This window comes from Phocoena phocoena, chromosome 11 (assembly GCF_963924675.1).
Source record: "Phocoena phocoena chromosome 11, mPhoPho1.1, whole genome shotgun sequence".
Classification (NCBI taxonomy): Eukaryota; Metazoa; Chordata; class Mammalia; order Artiodactyla; family Phocoenidae; genus Phocoena; species Phocoena phocoena.
Genome location: NC_089229.1, coordinates 45,455,237 through 45,475,968, shown reverse-complemented (window position 1 = coordinate 45,475,968; position 20,732 = coordinate 45,455,237). Strand labels below are relative to the sequence as shown.

Here is a 20,732-nt window from a genome sequence, read left to right as displayed (position 1 = left end):
GAGTGGGTAGCAGTGGCTATGCCATGTTGGTACTTCCAAACCAATTTTAGCTTTTGGTCATGTCACAACAAAAATTATGCTGTTAATCAAAGAGTTAATTCTGCCTTTCCCTTATAGTTCCATGTGGGAAATGTGAAGAAACTATATCCCAAAGGCTTGCGTTAGTCTGTTAAACTATTTCGTTCACTAATTAAACTATTTAAATCACTGAAGAGAAGCCATTTTATTGAGAATCAGTAGCCCTTAATTTTCAAATTTTTTTTTACCAGGAATGAATGGTTTCTAATCAGATGGATACTTCTAATAAAGCACTATTATTGTCTCAGGAACGAAAAAAGAAGTGTGAAGGAGGGGATGTTGTTCTTAGGCTTTTCACAAAGGTTAGGGCAGTAGTTCACCATAAAGGGGTTAGAACACTAGGGTTAAAGGGATCAGAATCATCTAAGAAGCCTTTATTTTGGTGCACTCCCCATCCCCAAATCTTGACTGAAGTGTTGGTAGGGAATCTGTTAAACTTCAAAGATTATTTAAAACGTGTAACCACAGTAGTTCTCAAACTTTATGATCTCAGGACCCCTTCACACTCTTAAATATTATTGAGGATTCCAAGAGCTTTTGTTTATGTGGGTTATATCTATTGATGTTTGTCATATGAAAAATTAATGCTAGGAAATTTATAAATATTTACTTATTCATTCATCTAAAAATGACAGTAAACTGCTACATCTTGGTATACATACATTTTTTTTTAATGAAAAATAACTTTTCCAAAACAGTTTACTGAGAAGAGGGATTATTTTCCATTTTTCATTTTCTTTAATGTTTAGTTTAGTAGTTTAGTTTAATAGAACACAGCTGACTTGCATATCCGCTCCTGTATGCAGTCTGTTGCAATATCACACATCATATAGCCTTTACACTTACGGGGGAATTTAAAGTGCAAAATGCATAGATTGTGTTAGTGTTGTTATGAAATGGTTTTGACTTCATAGATTCCCTAATGTCATCAGATCTAAGAAATAATTAGCTAATTCTTTAACATGATATGTTAAAGCTAAAATTAATTTTATTTCATATGTTAAATTGAAGAAATATTTAACAGTGAAGTGATTTGATAAAAGTCTATTTTCCAATGTGTGTTCCATTCACCAAGTCTCTTATTTGACATAAGAAATAAGTATTGATATATCAGTCAGTCTACCCCTGCTGTCTCTGCATTATTCTTTATCTAAAAAAAAATGAATAGAGGGAAAAAATAATTCTTAGTTTGAGACCAAAGATTCTCTTTCCTCCTTTTTGATGTTGCTTTAGCATTTTAATTAGTTGTGATTTTAAAATATAACTAGTGTGGTATAAATCCAGCATTTGTCATTATATTCATGGCATAGTTATTGGTGATTATGTACTGTAAAATATTTATTAAATATAACTTATGTGATAACATTTATTTTTTTAAAGCATCAAAATTTTGAAGAACAAATGCAAGGCATGAAGACCCAGCTAATTCAGCTAAGTACCTTACTTCGATTGTTGGACAGTGGATTTTGCAGTTACTTAGGTAAGTTTAATGAAACAAAACTATACCCAGCAAATTGTAAGGTAATACTAACAGAGAAAAAATGTAAAGAGCTCTTTTAAAGATGTATATACTCTACCAGTGTTGCCTGGGTTCCTCTGAGGAATAAAAGTGTGGGACCAAACAGTCCTTGTATAATTTTGCCTTAAAACAGTTTATTTATAAAGTGAATTATAGTTGTCCCTCATTATTTGTTGGGGATTGGTTCCAGGACCCACCCGCCACCCCTATACCAAAACCTGAGGATACTCAAGTCCCTTACATAAAATGGTGCAGTATTTGCATATAACTTATGCACATCCTCCTGTAGACTTTAGATCATCTCTAGATTATTTATTGTACCTAACACAATATAACTGCTGTGTGAATAGTTGTAAATACAATGTAAAGACTATGTAAATAGTTGCTAGGCAAGGCAAATTCAAGTTTTGCTTTTTGGAACTTTCTGGAAATTTTTTTTTTTCCAAAAATTTTCCATTCATGATTGGTTGAATCCACGGATGCAGAACCTGCAGATATGGAGGGTCAATTGTATTTGTTGTTATTTGGTGGTTTTCTTTTAAAGAAGTTAGCCTGCAAATTTAAATTGTTTCCTTGAATTAGTAGAAGGCAATTAAATTTATAGGACTTTTAATAGCCTAAGATGAATAGAAAAACTTGAGTTTGAAATAGGTCACTGTATTCTGAGATAATTAGCATGAGTAAGCCATATATATATTTTTTTCTGTGTAGAATCCCAGGACTCTGGATACCTTTATTTTTGCTTCAGATGGCTTTTAATCAGATTTAAAAGGGAATTTAGTTTTCTAGATATTCTTCGATTATGGGAGGTAAGTTCTTAAATTATTGTAAAAATTAATATTTTTTATGGAAACATTTTGTATCTGTAGAGTGTAAATGGATTATAATATCTTGACTGAAATTTCTAAAGCAGTTACGTTCTGAAAATTCTAATGATTTGTGATCTCTCCTTAAAAAAAAAAAAAATTAACCATCTTGAAATGAATGTGTGGTCTTTGGAGCTTTTTTCTGTAAATCAAATCCTTGTGCGATTGGGTCCAGTGAGTTTCCCAGAACTAGTTCTCTGGACCACTTGTGCCTGTGTTCTTTCCTTGGAAGGCTTGACTTTATGTGAGGCCCTGCCACATTTGGGTGTAGATTTGAATAGAGTTAAGGAAGTTTTGGCAGGCCAGTCAATTGAGATAGTACTTTATTTGTAGTCTGAAATATTGGGAGGGAACTGACTTGTGTTTTGCTTTTTTAAAGAACTTTAAGTTACATCAGAATACTAAGAATAATATAACAAATATCCCACTATCCACATTTAACATATGTAAATATTTTGCCGTATTCACTTCTGGTTTTTTCTCTTTCTTTCCAAAACAAAAAGTATTTAAAGATATAGCTCATATCTTTAATCACCACCCCAAGCCCCATTTCCCTCTTCCCCTCTCTAGAGGATATTCATGATCATGTTTTTGGTTTATATCCTTTTATTCCCTCTTGCACCCAGGGCAACTCTTGATGAAAAACAGAAAATTATTATTTTCTTCTTATACATTTATTAATTGTTAAGTTAACAGATGGATGTGCTTTTGAAATAGAATATTGGTATAATGACTGCTTGATGCCTTGTCTTTATAAAAGTAAAGATGACAGAAATATTCCCAAGGAAAGAATGGGGGAAATAATCTGTTTGGATAATAAATAGACTTGTATACAGTGGGCACCCTGAGGCTTTTACACCTGGAAATTGATTCCTGTACTTCTGGTGACTGTGCTGCCATTAGAGAAGGTGATGCACTGATTGAAGGATCACCACTTTATGGAGGATCACTTTCTTTGTTTGAAATTAGAAGGAAAACGCACATGTTCTTGACCCAGAACCATATTATAAAGTTAATCAATTTTATTAAATTGTTATCTCAACTTCTTTTTAAAAAATTATCAACATAGCTGTAATAATTCCTTAGTCTGTGTTTACCAAATAAATTGGAACTTTTAATGAAACTTTTGAGGTTAATTGCATTGTAATTAAACTTTTAAGAATTGGATTTAGTCTGAAAATTATTCTGCTTAATTTACTTCTGGTAAAAGAAGTAAAAACATTTCAGGTATGCTTTAATAATAGTGTTTACATGGCTCTTTTGATCTTTCTAAAAAAGATATTATTAGGTACATTAACCAGGGGGAAATTAAGAACTTAAGTTTTAGGGCATTGGCTATACTTAGGAAGAAGTGCAGCTATTGATCAAATGTTTTATACATTTGGGTATAAATTTTGGGTGGTCAATTCAGTTTTTGTCAGAGATATTCTGAGTTATATAATATGATGTTTAGAATGTAGAGCTACCTCTGGGTGTTTTTAATTCCATGCAGTGTATAACTAAATCTTTATTCCCATGATTTAGCTCCCCTGTACCCCTCCCCGCCCCCCGCCCCACCAAGACTGAAGATGATTTAAAAGTGAAAAACTGAAGGTTCAGAAAAATACTGGAAATGCCTCTGGCCCTTACACTTTAACCTCATGACTGTGGCTCCTTAGTTAATACCATTTATCATACTGGTTAGGTTCAGTGTTACTGTAGTTACCTAAAGAGCCACATTTGGAACTCATCATATTCATATAATAGTTAATATTATATTAACTATTAATATAATAGTTACTTTGTAGGTAAAAGTAAGACTTTCCTTCCCCACACCTCATTTCTTAACTAGAAAAAGAGTGGACTACCCCATCAAGGCAACTCGTGCTTTGCACAGAAGTCATTCAGAGTTCGGCATTGTATCTGTGAGGAAAATATTTTAGAATTGATAGAGTTTACTAAATAGGTGTTCTGTTTTTTATAGGTAATGTGGACTGAACTACCATGTAAAAATTTCCATCTTCTTCTCTGTTGTGCTATTCTGGAATCAGAAAAGCAGCAAATAATGGAAAAGCATTATGGCTTTAATGAAATACTTAAGGTAGTTGTTATTTTAACTTAAATTTTAATATTTTGGCTCTTTCCTCTTTTTGGTGGTATTGATATACATACATTTCCTTGGAACATTATTGAATCCCTCAAGTAATTTAAGTTTTATCAATGACAGTCAGTACTAGGACTGACTCTCTGAGAATGACAGTTCAGCAAGTACGTATTGCCAGTTATTTTTCCTAGCTAATTAGGAAGAAAAGGAAATTCAGCAAGTGCTCTTTTATGTAGTTCAATTTTCTAAAAAAATAATTCTTTTGCTTATAACTTGAGATAGTAGACTTGGGACAACTGCTGGATTTAATGTTCTGTAAGCTTATTAGCTATTCTTTAGCTTTAAAACTTGAAATGATCTAATGAAAGATATATTAAATTTCCTGTTCACTTGTAGTATGAGGGTGTTTTTATTTTAAGGATTTCACCTACAGTGTAATATAACTGGTAATAAGTTGTATAGTAGAATATAATAGTGTTTCAGTTTCAGTTATTTTATTTTATTTATTTTAGCATATCAATGAATTGTCCATGAAAATTGATGTGGAAGATGTACTATGCAAGGCAGAAGCAATTTCTCTACAGATGGTAAAATGCAAGGTATACAGTGTTTTAAGTAATTGTAAGATTTTTTTGTTCATATATTTTTGGTGGATTGAGGTCAAGAAAGAATTTTTCCTTTCAGAAGTAAAATTGGCAGCAAGTTGAAGGCAGACACAAAGCATTGGCTAGCATTTGTTTACCATTATAAATTTACAGCACTTAATTGAAAACAATTGGTTAATTATGCTAGATAGGAAACATATAATAATAAGGCAAAATGACAAAAGTAATGAAAACAATAAAGAGGCTGCAGAAGCATTGATAAATTACCTAATCAAAGAACACAGAAAAGGACCTCATATTAAATATGTAGTATCTTTAAGTAAAGACAGATGCTAATCAGAAATAATTAAATGAAGAGTATTTGGTCTATGTCATTACATTTGTATCAGTCAAACTCTTAATAATCTCTAAAAACAAGGCAAAGTTGATGTGTTATGTTCTGAATTTAAACCAAAGTATTAGACTTTTGATGTATTTTGGTTTTCATATTTTTTATGAGAATTCTTATTTGGTCTTCGTGTCATTTGATCATGGTTCCAAATATTTATTTTGGTTCAGTTTTACGCACAGTTATTTGATAGCTGTTCTGTTCAAAACCTGCCAGTGAGGGCTTCCCTGGTGGCGCAGCGGTTAAGAATCCGCCTGCCAATGCAGGGGACATGGGTTCGAGCCCTGGTCCCGGAAGATCCCACATGCCGCGGAGCAACTAAGCCCATGCGCCACAACTGTGAGCCTGTGCTCTAGAGCCCGCAAGCCACAACTACTGAAGCCTGTGCACCTAGAGCCCGTGCTCCGCAACAAGAGAAGCCACCGCAATGAGAAACCCGTGCACTGCAACGAAGAGTTGCACGACACAATTAGAGAAAGCCCGTGTGTGGCAATGAAGACCCAACGCAGCCAAAATAAATTTTTTTAAAAACCCAAAAAACCTGTCAGTGAGATACTTCTTATGTTTAAGGAACTTCTGTGTATTGAGGGAGAAAGATGGTGTCAATAAGGAGAATGAAATAAATGCAGAATATTAGAAAACAATATGCTTGTGGGAGTGGTGGGATGGGGTGGAGAGTGGCTAATTCAGAATAGGTCAGAGAACCACTTATTAAAAAGAGTGGTTAAGGGTTTCATTTGGAGAGGAGAAGGATGGTTTGAGAGGGTGCATAACAATTACACTGTTAAAGCAAATGCTTAGATGTAGTATTAAACAGAAGTGTTCATTTGTGATTACTTTTCCTCTATGGTGAATGATGATTTTATATTTGATTTTTCTTATTCAGGAGTTGCCACAAGCAGTTTGTGAGATCCTGGGGCTTCAGGACAGTGAAGTTACAACACCAGATTCAGACAATGGTGAAGATGAAAATGTTGGCATGACTAGTTGTCCGACATCTGCATTTCAGAGTAACTCCTTGCCTGTACTTGCTGCCAGTGGAGCCAGAGATGACAACCCAGCAGAGTTATCCATGTCCCCAAATGTCAGCAGAGTAACACCTGCATGATCATTCTTCTTGCTTTTTGAAGAGACACTTCATTGCAACTTCTTTTCAAGTACTGGAAAGGTGGAAATTTAAAATCTTGGTATTGATCATGCTTTAAGGTTTATGGAAAGAAAGTGTACTGATGTTCTTGCATTAAAGCTTTATGAAGATTTAAACTAATTATTTTTGTAGTTACTTCTACCAAATAGCCTTTCCTTTTCAATAACATTCCTTAGTATTTTTATAGCTAAGTACATTTTATTTTCTCGCTGATGAACTGGAATTGGATAAATATTACAAGTGGATGAGTTGGAAATTATGCACTTTGAAAACATTCACTTTGTTTACTCCAAGTTCAGTGGGTTTGGATTTGATTAAATGTTGAGCCTTTCTATAGCGTTCTAAGTTGAGAAGTAGATTGTTACCCAGTGATGAAATAAAAGAATTTGTTTTTCTCTTTTGTTTACAACAATACAGCTTAAATATTTATGCTGGTTGAATGTGACATGAATTGGACATTTTCATCAATGCAGTTTAATGTGTAGATAAAGAGCTATTTCAACCATAAGAAGTGGATTGGCAGTATATTTTTACATTGAATTTTTCTTCACTTGTATATAAAGACTGTATAAGTACTTATTTATGAGTATAAGAAAGGATAGGCATATTTTCTTTAACTGAATAAACTTGACTATTGATTTATATAACCTGATTTCACAAAGTTAATACATAGCTTCAATATGAGATCTTTTTCAAAACTATTTTCTTAACCAAACATTTATTTCACGAGACTACATCCAACCCTGTATCTGGTATAATTTTCAAGTTAATTGCTTGTAGTCTCACTTTACTAGTAATGTTTACTATCTTTCCTAATAATGTATTAACTGATTAATCAGGTCTTTAAATTTTTATGAAATACTCTTTACAAAAAGCTTATGTCAAAAATTTCAATATACTATCACAAGTCTCAAAATAATACTTTTTTGTATATGAATGAAGCTGTTGTTTTTACCATGCAGTGTTGCATGATATTAAGTTATGTGTAATTAACATAACTGATTCCATTTTAATTGTAATTTGTTAAATTCTGTACATATCATTAAAATAAATTTGAAGTTGAAGTAGTGTTTTCAGTTAAATTACACCCAGAAATAATCTGCTAGTTTTTCATCAGAAGAAAAATATCCAAGATGGGCCCCAGTGCATCTTATATTTTTATGTTGTAGAAACAATCATTTGAATGAGTTGTGGAAATAAGCAAGAAACATGACCGTTTATAGAACTAAAGAAACTTTTCATTAGCATGAAATTGGGCATAGTGTTGCCTTGGAGGATATAATTATCTGAATCAGTAAATCAGCTTCCTACAATTGATGTTAATAATGTAAAATAAAAGCTACACAGTTCTAAAATGGTCCAGTAGGTAGATTTTTTTTTTCCCCCCCCAGAGAGCTAGGGAACCAAAAGAACTTTTTTCTTACTTGAGCATTAACTGACAGTCATGATAGTAGAACCATTAGATTTTTAGTTTTTAATATCATATGTGTGTTATCTTTCATCAGTTAATAATGAGTAAGCCTATTCAGAGAAAAAAAAAAGTAAACTGATCAAAACCTTGGCATCTCCAGCCTTTCATTTCCTGCTGTTGAGGAAATTGCTGAGAACATCTTGATGTCCTTCTTGTTCTTCCTGGACAGGGGCTTTTGGGGAGTTTTTTTCTACTATGTAATATAATATCTACTTCAGAGTTTTAAAAAATCTTAATACATTTAGTAAGTTGAACTTTTGTCAAATTCTATTATTTTAAAGCTACTTGTTAAAAACATTTTTACTAAACAGTCTGAATTTCTCTTTAGCCCATTTTTTATATGGAAATGATACTAATGTAGTGCTAAGTAAAGTCTTACTTGATTAGAGTCCTCAAAATCCAGTTAGCAAATACCATGTGAACTTGAGCTGTTTGATATTGCTAAAATAGATAGTTCAGGTAAATGTCTTAGTTTAACTTTTTAAAGATTTGTTTCAGTTTTCATAAGATGCTCTGTCCATGCTGATAACATGTAAAATATTGTGTGCTATATTATATGATATTTAAAGTTACAATTCAAGTAATTTAGCTGTAAAACGTATTTACAGTTCTGATAGGAGTCTGTGGGAAACCTTTTTGCATTGGAGATCATTCCTATTTTGATTGTTTCATGTGCCGAGGATTCTTCACCTCTTTATAATGCTAGAAACTTGGTGATGACTAAAGCTTTTTTGAGTAAGGAAAACAACTTTTTGAGAATGACAGTGATTCTTGCTGAACCTGACCTTTCCAGAGGTTTTTATGGATGCCAACTAATTCTTATGGGAAATTGATGTAATTATGCCCATTATCAAAGATACTTTGTATAAAGTAACCCAAAATGTTTACTGAAGAACCTAGAATTTCACTTGACTTTGTGTGTAACTATGTAATAGGTAACATCATTCCAGCTTGCATTTCTTTACTTGGGCTTTCAGAAGATGCATGAACCTCTTATTGTATTTGAAATCTTGTGTGTATACATGCATATTTTGGTGGAAAGGTCATATAGTTTCTCAGAAGGTTCTCTGATTTTCCCCAAAAGTTGAAAACCATTGTTATAAATTGTACAATGTGAGGATAATGACATAATTTGACCCACGCTAATGATTTTATATGCTGAACCTCCATTAATTAAAATATGTTTAGAGTGCTCATTTCCAAATTCTTGGTCTGTATTGTCAAAATACATGTCCAGGCTCTACTTCAGAGCTACAGAATCAGAATCTTTGGAAGTGAAGTTAAGGAATCTGCATTAAAATGCTTCACAGGCTTCCATGTGGTTCCTGAGCCTCCCTGAAGTTAGAGAACTGGAATTATGTAGTGTATTTTATAGTTTAACATTTTGACTTATGGTCAGGTAGGCAAATCCTTAAGTTGTTAGAGAGTAGTTCCTTGATTTTTCTCAGGTGGAATTTGCCCTAGTTCTGGTCACCATTTTTAGTAAAAAGTGATGACAGTCATCTTAGCCCATAGGTTCCCCCTCCGTTCTTACATTTTTTTTTTTTTTTTTTTTTTTTTGCAGTATGCGGGCCTCTCACTGCTGTGGCCCCTCCCGTTGCGGAGCACAGGCTCCGGACGTGCAGGCTCAGCGGCCATGGCTCACGGGCCCAGCCGCTCCGCGGCATGTGGGATCTTCCCGGACCAGGGCACGAACCCGTGTCCCCTGCATCGGCAGGCGGACTCCCAACCACTGCGGCACCAGGGAAGCCCCTTTCTTACATTTTGAAGACAAACTTTCAGTGTCATTTTATTTCTGAACATGAAACAGGATTAAATTTGAGATGAATCTGAAAGGTTTCCATTAGTATCTAATGTGATTATCCAGTACTAAACATCTGTACTTAATTGTACTTTTGATGTGAATACTGCCATTTGAATGATATAATGTATTTGGCCTAATCTCCCTTTGGGTCCTTATAATATGCGAGTTTTAAGTTGTAGATTTTTGAGTATTGCTCTGATTGCAAGTATTTTTCTCACTGTTTTATAAATAGACTCCTATTTTTCAGGTTATCTGTCTTGACTTAGGGAAAAACAGTGTTTCATCCTTAGATGCAAAGGTGGGGTGGGGTAGGGCAGTGCGATGGGACATACTTCTATAACTTTTGGGATATCCAAAAGCACTCTTTTAGCCCATGGGAAACTACATTGTTAACAAAGTCACTGTAAAGAAAAACTGATTGTAATCTAAGTCTCTTCTTCAAGAGCGCTCCGGAATCAAAAATATCATATTTGCCTAATGTAGTTCAATCCCTAAAGTTAGAATTGAAATGTTTGGATAATAGGTCAGCTGTTAAATATGTTTCTCCTCAAATATCTCTGTGGTATATTGTTCCTCACATCTCTCTCTATGTGAAAAAGTAGACAGAGTGAAAAGAACAAATTCCAGTAAGCTTAGCTGTGACCAATGAGCAGTCCAGTTCTCTTTCAGCTTTTTTTAATTAAGAAGACTGTTAACTTCAGAAATGGGCTTTTGCTGTAACAGTCAGTAATAGATATTTCCAACACCACACTAGTCTGGAGGTACCAGACCCAATGGGTTAGTAGACTGCTTTAAAAAAAAACTAGAGCTGTGTTTAGATTGCTTTAGATGTTGTATGGCCAAATTGTATATCTCTTTTCCATGGGTGTTGCAGGCTCACTTTCATCTGCTGTAGTACGGGTTGAAGTGGTGGAGGCTGCTTGAGTTGATATAGTTTGGAGATTTTCTTCATGTGAGCACAGGCTCATCCCTCACTCTATCATGGCATAATCAATTTTATGAAGACTTCTCTTTCAAAGAGTGGGATCTTCTAAGGTCTCAGGTGAGCCTAAGGCTTTTTTCCCCATACTGCTACCTTTTTTTTTTTTTTTTAATTCAGTTGTAGATACTTAAAGTAATAGGATAGATGACAACTTCGTTAGCTATGTACGTGACGTTGGTTTGTGAATATGTTGAAAAGAAAATGCTGTTATGTAGAAGCCTGCTTGAGTTTCTTAAAAGTTAATCATGGCAGGCTCATTTCATTTCCTTTTATTGATAGTATACTACCAAATCAAGAAAATACTTTAGCTATGGCATAAATTTATTTTGGTATGGTATTCATGTGGTTAGGTTGGAGGAATTAGGAGTGAATAGTGAACAATTCCTGCCAAAGAACCTAAAATGTACCCTGTAAGCTCTAGGAGTCAAATGTCAATGGGAAAAAAAATCCAACCAAACTGATTAGGTTGGTTTTGTGCTATAAAGTTCAGCCTTTTCTCTTCTATTCAATGTAGTTTAATCATAGAAGGCATACATATCAAATTTGCTTGTGACACAAACTTGATAGGCTGGAATGATGGCTTAAAACCAAAAAGACAAGCTACTTAAGGGAAAGAGATCAGACTTTGTGTTGATTCCCAATCTCAAAGTAATCACTATTGATTTTTTTCCAAATATCTGCATACTCTCATATCCCATATCTATTCTTTAATAACTTCACCTGCCTTCTCCGTTCACCTTGGGGAATGACCAGGAGAATTCTTTCGTACTTTCAGTTTATTTCCTTTTATCCTTCCCCTCAAACACATTTCTTTACATCTCTGAAGCTTAGCTTTCCTTTGATGACATTTTATTCCCAGTTGGATTTTTATTTGGCCAGGGTGGTGAGGGTGAGTGGTGACGGAGGAAGGGAAGAGTAAGAAGTCCTCGGGGTCTCTCATCTTTTGCCTACAAATGGAAGTATGTGTGTGTAGTGGGAGAAGTTGATAGGAGTGGAAAGATTGGTCTGACCTAATTGTGCACCATGGATACTCCTTTATTTATATCACATTTTCCATATCTTTTTCCTAGAAGTCTTCAGCCTCCTAGGATCTACTTCCATTTTCCAGGTGGTTTAAGGACTGGCTTATATTATTTCTCTCTTGTTTTTACAACTGTCTTCAGTAGGACAGATACCTACGTTGAGGACTCATTGATGTCCTTAACATAAAACTTCCTTAATTTCGTGGGCCTTGTCTCATCTGTCAGCTGTTTATCAGCATGGCCATTCACGATCACATGGCCCTCTTCATCGGTAAGATCTTGTGTTTGAAGGTTTCCTTATCTGGCAATATCTCACTTTATACTTTCCTACTTTCTGACTCTTGGGCTCTGTAACTGCTTGGTCCAAGCCAATTCTGTAGGCTCTTCTTACGACTGTTGGCTGCCTGGTTATCATGGACTATAAAGACAGTCACTTCATCAAAACCTAGGTATACGTATCTCCTTAATTTCTGCCAAAGATTCCAAACCAGTTCCCCTATTTATATCATTCTGGCTTCAGAATCAGTGAAGGATAGGGAGATAACTAACACTTTGAGCATTTTAATATCTGCCAGACACTGTGATAAGAACTGTATACACATCCAATTTAATCAGCATAATAGCCCTATAAGATGTAGGTATTGAGACTTCCCTGGTGGCACAGTGGTTGAGGATCCGCCTGCCAATGCAGGGGACACGGGTTCGAGCCCTGGTCCGGGAAGATCCTACATGCCGCGGAGCAGCTAAGCCCGTGTGCCACAACTACTGAGCCTGCACTCTAGAGCCCACGAGCCACAACTGCTGAAGCCCGCGCACCTAGAGCCTGAGCTCCGCGACAAGAGAAGCCACCGCAATGAGAAGCCCACTCACCGCAATGAACAGTAGCCCCTGCTTGCTGCAACTGGAGAAAGCCCGTGCAGCAACAAAGACCCAACGCAGCCAAAAATAAATAAATAAAATAAATAAATTTATAAAGAAATAAATGTAGATATTATTTCCCTGTATTACAGAAATGAAGGCTGAGAAATGTGACATAACATGTCCTCAAGCACAGCTAGGTCAGTGGCAGAGCTAAGATTTAAACTCAGGTTTGTCAAAACCAATGCCCTATTTCTCTGCAGTATAGTTTATTTTTAAAAGTTTTAATTTTTGTCATCAACATCACACATTGCACATGGTTTCCACAAGATATGTTGTTATGAGAATTTTTTTTCCTTCTCCCTACCCTCCAGTTCCTCCTCCCAGTGGCAAGACTTTCAACTTTCAGCTGATTCTTTTGGTGTTTATTTCTATATCTCTCAATGCTGTGATATGCTTGTGTTGCTCCTACTTTAATTTCCAGTTTGAGGAATTATCCATTGACTCCCTGTGTTCAAAGATGGAGACTTAGCTTTCTTCCCCCTACCCTCAGTTCCCACAGTATACTCTTCTTTATTGTTCCATGTTCCATATAGTTGATATAATATTGGTTAGGGCAGTGCAGTTCTTAGCTGAGACGTGTCTTTCTTTGGCCCTTTCATTTTTCTTTGGGGGTTAATTCTTATTAAGGTTTTTTGTTTTTGTTTCTTTGGGTGTTTTTTTTTTTTTGCTGATTTTATATATAATTGTCACTAATCCAATCTACCAAATGTTTAAATTGGGGCTTGTCAACTACGGGGGCTTTACCATAGGGTAATCTGATTGCTCCATTTTGTTCAGAGCTCTTAATGTATTTTTAGGTTTTTCCTTTTTTCCTGGTCAGAGTCTCCAAGCTTTTCCCACTACCTGGCTGCAGGGTAAATGCCTGGTTCTCAGCCTCCTGTGGTTTGAGTCTCAGTATCCAGGGCATGCATTCATTTAATCACTTCCCTTTCAGGGTGATACTATTCTCAACCACGCGTCTAGTGCCCTTCAAACCAGAGGCCCTCTGTTTTACCGTTCCCAGAGAATAAGCTCCATTCATCTACCTGGGGGCAGGAGGGGAAGTGGCTTGGCTATGTAGAATAGAAGGGAATATGGGGTTTTAACTGCCTTTAAAAAAAAATAACAGTTTCATTAGGATATAATTTATGTGCCATAAAATTCACTCTTTTAAAGTCTGCAGTTCACTGGTTTTTAGTATATTCACAGAGTTGTGCAACTATTCCAATATCTAATTTTAGAATATTTTCATCACCGTCAGAAGAAACTGTACGCGGTAGTAGTCATTCCTACCTCCCGACTCCCTCCAGCCCCTGGCAACCACTAATCTACTTTCTGTCTGTCTGTCTGTCTCTCCTCTCCCCCATCCCTTTTCTTGTTTCTTTTTGCCCTTTCTAGACATTTTATATAAAGAATCATACAATATGTGGTCTTTTGTGACTGGCTTCTTTCACTTAGTATGTTATTTTCAAGGTTCATTTATGTCCGAAGACATTTCAGTACTTCCTTTATATTACCATTTATGGACATACCATGTTTTGTTTTGTTTTTTCAGTAGTTGATATTTGAATTACTAGGAATTTTGTTTTTTTGATTATTATGAATAATGTTGCTATGAACATTTATGTACAAGTTTTTGTGTGGACATATGTTTTCATTTTAGGTGTATACTGAAGAGTAAAATTGCTGAGTCATGGTAACTCTAGGGTTAACTTTTTGAGGAAATGCCAAACGTTTTTCCAAAGTGACCACACCGTAGTAACATACATCTAGGAGTAAGATTGCTGGGTCATATGGTAACTTGATAGTTAACATGTTGAAGGACTACCAAACAAAGTGGCTGTATCATTTTTCAATCCTGCCAACAATGTATGAAGCTTGCAGTTTTTCCACTTCCTTCCAGTACTTGTCTGTCCTTTTTATCTTAGCCATCCTAGTGGTTTATAAAGTGGTATCTCTTTTTGTGCTTGATTTGCATTTTTCTAATGACTAATGATGTTGAACATCTTTCCATGTGCTTATTGTCTATGTAGTCTTTGGAGAAATGTCTGTTCAAATGCTTTGTCCATTTAAAAATTGGTTTACTTGTTTTTTCATTGTCGAGTTGGTAGAGTTCCTTATATATTCTGGATACTGTCTTCTTTCAGATACATGACTTATAAATATTTTCTCCAGTACTGTGGGTTGTCTTTTAATTTTCTTGAGGATGTCCTTGGAGGCACAAAGTTTTTAATTTTGATGAAATCAGACTTTACATTTGGTTGCTTATGCTTTTATCATATCTAAGAAAAAATTGCCTAATCCAAGGTCATGAAGATACTCCTATGTTTTCTTACGAGTGTTACAGTTTTAACTCTTAAATTTAGGTCAGTGATCCATTTTGAGTTAATTTTTGTATATGAAGTAAGGTAGCGTAACCGAAAGCGGGGCCCGGCTGCTTGCTGACTGCTCGCTGCTCAAAAGCCAATAAAGAGGCAATCTTCAATAATTGGTGCCGGGAAAACTGGACAGCTACATGTAAAAGAATGAAATTAGAACACTCCCTAACACCATACACAAAAATAAACTCAAAATGGATTAGAGACCTAAATGTAAGGCCAGACACCATCAAACTCTCAGAGGAAAACATAGGCAGAACGCTCTATGACATAAATCACAGCAAGATCCTTTTTGACCCATCTCCTAGAGAAATGGAAATAAAAACAAAAATGAACAAATGGGACCTAATGAGACTTAAAAGCTTTTGCACAGCAAAGGAAACCATAAACAAGACAAAAAGACAGCCCTCAGAGTGGGAGAAAATATTTGCAAATGAAGCAACTGACAAAGGATTAGTCTCCAAAATATACAAGCAACTCATGCAGCTCAATATCAAGAAAACAAACAACCCAATCCAAAAATGGGCAGAAGACCTAAATAGGCATTTCTCCATAGAAGATATACAGATTGCCAACAAACACATGAAAGGATGTTCAACATCTCTAATCAGAGAAATGCAAATCAAAGCTACAATGAGGTATCACCTCACACCAGTCAGAATGGCTGTCATCAAAAAATCTAGAAACAATAAATGCTGGAGAGGGTGTGGAGAAAAGGGAACCCTCTTGCACTGTTGGTGGGAATGTAAATTGATACAGCCACTGTGGAGAACAGTATGGAGGTTCCTTAAAAAACTAAAAATAGAACTACCATACGACCCAGCGATCCCACTACTGGGCATATACCCTGAGAAAACCATAATTCAAAAAGAGTCATGTACTACAATGTTCATTGCAGCACTATTTACAATAGCCAGACATGGAAGCAAGCTAAGTTTCCACTGACAGATGAATGGATAAAGAAGATGTGGTGCATATATACAATGGAATATTACTCAGCCATAAAAAGAAACGAAATTGAGTTATTTGTAGTGAGGTGGATGGACCTAGAGTCTGTCATACAGAGTGAAGTAAGTCAGAAAGAGAAAAACAAATACTGTATGCTGACATATATATATGGAATCTAAAAACAAAAAACAAAAAAAATGGTTCTGAAGAACCTAGGGGCAGGCCAGGAATAAAGATGCACACATAGAGAATGGACTTGAGGACATGGGGAGGGGGAAGGGTAAGCTGGGACGAAGTGAGAGAGTGGCATGGACATATATACACTACCAAATGTAAAATAGCTAGTGGGAAGCAGCCGCATAGCACAGGGAGATGAGCTCTGTGCTTTGTGACCACCTAGTGGGGTGGGATAGGGAGGGTGGGAGGGAGACGCAAGAGGGAGGGGATATATGTATATGTATAGCTGATTCACTTTGTTATACAGCAGAAACTAACACAACATTGTGAAGCAATTATACTCCAATAAAGGTGTTTAAAAAAAACAGTAAAAAAATTAAAAAATAAAAATAAAGAGGCAAGGTCAGTGGAAAGCAAACTGCTTTATTTTGGATGCCGGCAACTGGGGGGTGGGGGTGGGGTGTAGGATGGACGTCTGTCCAAAGGCCAACTCCCCCCTACAGACAGTCAGTGGGGAAGAGCTGTTACAGGTGGAGGGAGGGGGCTCCATGCAGAAACAGCACAGTCGGCTCAGACAGTCATCTTGAAATTAGTCATTGGTGGTCTGACCAGCGTCATCTTGATTGTTTTAGGTACAGTTAATCTTCAGTTCCAGGGTTGGTTGGTTCCCATTTCCTTGAGGCCAATTCTCGGAATTGTGGCAGCTTACGTCATGGCTGCAGCCTGGTCATCATGTAGTTAACTTCTTCCAACTGCTGGAGGTTTCAGTATCTTTAAGACAGCTCACAGGATATGGCTCAGAATATTATCTACAGCCCTTGAGGAGGAACTAAACGTCCTTGACTGTGCTTAATGACTGAACTATTATTATTTGGTCTCCTTTGACTGTTTTCCTTTGTTTCTGCATTTTCTCACTTCTCTGATTAAACTTATACTTTGGCTAAAGTTTTTCCACAGACAAAAGGCAGGTTGAGGATGTGGGGGGCAAGGACCGTAGGGTCCTGCTCTGCTTCAGTAGGAGTCTGACTTCATTGTTTTTCATGGGGATATCCAAAGTTATTCTTTCGCTATTGAATTGCCTTAGCACTTTTGTTGAAAATCAATTGACCATAAACGTAAGAGTTTATTTCCGAACTCTAAATTCTATTCCATTTACCTGTATGTTGATCGTCTTGTAGTACCACACTGTTTTGATTAGTCTAACTGTTGTTAAGTCTTGAAATTTTTTCACAGCTTCTTAAACAGTCTTTGAGCCATTCTTTTTCGGTCTCCTCCATTTACCTCCACTTCTAGAGGTATTTGATCCTTTAGGGGATTCGACAGTGTTAACTGAGTTGCTTCTCAGTCTTCTTCATTGATAGCTTCGGGTTCAGCTTTCTCATGTCTGCAGAGTCTTTGATCATTTGTTCATCTCCTTTTAAGCTCTCAGTTTTTTGTTGCTGTTGTTTCTCCAATTTATGCTACTCTTCTGTGCCTTAAAAAGGAAAGGAAGTCTTTTACTGTTGCTTTAGTAGGATTTCTGGAGGAAGCAAAAATAGTGAAATCTACACAGAAAGAGTCCTTTAAAATCTCATACGAATGATCTAGACCTATTGCTTACACTTCGGCACCCACACCCTTTAACTCCTGTAATTTGGGTTTTATTTCCTCTGTCTTGTTAAAACTGCACTCTTTAAGGTCACCAGTGACAGTTTCATCACCAAATCTAGTGGTCTTTCTGTAGTTCTCATTCTTTTCCTCTTCTCTGTTCTAGTTGAAACCGTTGACCACAAGTTTTATCTTATCTCCTTTCTATGTTTCACCTCCTTTAATCATCTTTTTACTTTGATGACTTCTCTTTTTCATTCTACCTTTAATTGTGAGCATCTTTCGTGGTTTAGTTCCTGGGTTCTCTATTTATATATTTATTTTAAAAAATTTAGATTGTGGTAAAATGCACATAACATAAAATTTACCTTCTTAACCAATTTTAAGTGCATGGTTCAGTGGTGTTAAGTACATTCACATTGTTGTGCAACCAACCTCCAGAACTTTTTATCTTGCAAAACAAACTCTGTACCCCATTTTCCGCTCCCCCCAGCCCCTGGCAAGCTCCATTTTGCTTGTGAGTTCAACTACTCTAGATACTTCATATAAATGGAATCATACAGTATTTGTCTTTTTGTGACTGACTTATTTCACTTAGCATAATGTCCTTAAGGTGCATCCATGTTACAACATTTGTCAGAATTTCCTTCCTCTTTATGGCTGAATAACATTCCATTGTGTGTATATACCATGTTTTGTTTATCCCTTCATTCATTGATAGACACTTGTGTTGCTTCAGCCTTTTAGCTCTTGTGAATAACAATGCTATTAACATGGGTGCAGAAATATCTCTTTGAGTCCTTGCTTTCAATTCTTTCAGAAGTGGGATTGCTAAATCGTATGGTAATTCTGCTTTTACTTTTTTTTTTAATAGATTAATTTATTTATTGGCTGCATTGGGTCTTCGTTGCTGTGCGCAGGCTTTCTCTAGTTGTGGCGAACTGGGGGGCTACTCTTCGTTGTCTTGCAAGGGCTTCTCACTGTGGTGGCTTCTCTCGTTGCAGAGCACAGGCTTCAGTAGTTGTGGCTGGCGGGGCTCTAGAGTGCAGGCTCAGTAGTTGTAGCGCATGGGCTTAGTTGCTCTGCAGCATGTGGGATCTTCCTGGACCAGGGCTCGAACCTGTGTCCCCTGCATTGGCAGGTGGATTCTTAACCACTGCGCTACCAGGGAAGCCCCACGCTTTTACTTTTTTGAGGAGGCGCTTTACTGTTTTCCGCGGTGGCTGTACCATTTTATGTTTCCCTCAATAGTGCAAAAGGCTTCCAATCTCTCTAGAGGGGGTTTTTCTCTCTATATATTATTTTATTTGGAGAGTTCATGTCCTGCATCAGCAAACATCACTGAATTACTCTCAAATTACTGTTCCCAGCTCTAATCTATTTCCCAAATTCCAGTCTCACATTTATAATTGCATGCTGTTTAAAGTCACTTGATAGTACTGCAGTCAACTCAAATTCACTGTCCCTAAAACTCCTGTTTTTTTCCCAAAACGTATTCCTTCTTCAGAAATAGTGGAAATACTACTATTTACAACATGAAAGCTTGATAATTTAATCTGTTTCTTATATGGGAATTCACCTATTTCAGAAGTAGTAGGTCCTCGCCCCGCTCCGTCCCGCTTCGCCCACCCCCCACCTCCTGCCTTTGCCCTGCGCCCCCGGGCGGCAAAATGGTGGCGCAGCCGCAGGACCGAGATAGGGTAGTGTGTTGCTGGCCAGGCCCGGGCCCGTGGCAGAGGCCGAGACCCTGGGCCACTTCCGGTGTCCCATGTGGCTCAGGTGCCGCATGGACACGTCCTTTGCTCTGCATGCCTGCAGGAATGTCTGAAACCAAAGAAGTCTGGAGTGTGTCACAGCACTCTAGCACCTGGCTTCGGAGCCCTGGAGCTCCAGCGATAGATTGACAGCACAAGCACAGAGACTTCTTGCCATGACTGCTCTAAAAACTTCTTCCCATCCAAGATCTGGGCGCACGTGGCTACATGTTCCAAATACCAGAATTACATCATGGAATGTGTGAAGACCACCGCCATGGATGCATTGCTTCAGCCAAGGAATGTCCCAAACCGTTATACTCTCCTTGTCCTTACTGCCCTGAGAAGAATTTTGATCAAAAAGGACTTGTGGAACACTGCTAGTTATCCCATAGCACAGACACCAAATCTGTGGTTTGTCCAATATGTGCCTCGATGCCCTGTTCCACTACCTTCTGCCATTTTTCAGGCAACTTCATAATTCCATCTTCCCAAAACTTTTTATCTTTTTGAGCAAAGAACTGTTCCAGGTGCCATTTAGTCTTCCAGGAAATTGAAATTTTTTCCATTAAGAGAATTTTCTAAAGACCGAAATAAATGGAACTCCGAAGGTGCAATGTCTGGTGAATACGGCGGATGAATCAGAACTTCCCAGCCAAGCTGTAACAGTTTTTCCCTGGTCATCAAAGAAACATGCGGTCTTGCGTTATCCTGACAGAAGATTATGTGTTTTCTGTTGACTAATTCTGGATGCTTTTCGTCGAGTACTGCTTTCAGTTGGTCTAACTGGGAGCAGTACTTGTTGAAATTAATGGTTTGGTTCTCCGGAAGGAGCTCATAATACAGGACTCCCTTCCAATTCCACCATATACACAACATCACCTTCTTTGTATGAAGACTGGCCTTTGGTGTGTTTGCTGATGGTTCATTTTGCTTGCCCCACGATCTCTTCCATTCCATATTATTGTACAGTACCCACTTTTCATCACCCGTCACAATTTGTTTTAAAAACAGAATGTTTTC

At 36.9% G+C, this 20,732-nt stretch overlaps 1 protein-coding gene and 1 pseudogene across 7 annotated transcripts in view; both read left to right on the top strand.

The window, feature by feature from the left end:
• Positions 1-6,647, top strand: part of TBC1D15 (TBC1 domain family member 15) — a 41,696-nt gene extending 35,049 nt beyond the window's left edge. For all 7 annotated transcript variants that reach the window (XM_065888416.1, XM_065888420.1, XM_065888417.1 and 4 more), the window contains 5 exons: positions 1,459-1,558; positions 2,309-2,406; positions 4,427-4,543; positions 5,059-5,145; positions 6,426-6,647. In XM_065888416.1, coding sequence (XP_065744488.1) covers positions 1,459-1,558; positions 2,309-2,406; positions 4,427-4,543; positions 5,059-5,145; positions 6,426-6,647 — 624 coding nt within the window. The remainder of the gene's footprint in view (positions 1-1,458; positions 1,559-2,308; positions 2,407-4,426; positions 4,544-5,058; positions 5,146-6,425) is intronic.
• Positions 6,648-19,625: 12,978 nt separating this feature from the next.
• LOC136131355 (E3 ubiquitin-protein ligase RNF114 pseudogene) lies at positions 19,626-20,222 on the top strand (annotated as a pseudogene).
• The last annotated feature ends 510 nt before the right edge of the window (positions 20,223-20,732 follow it).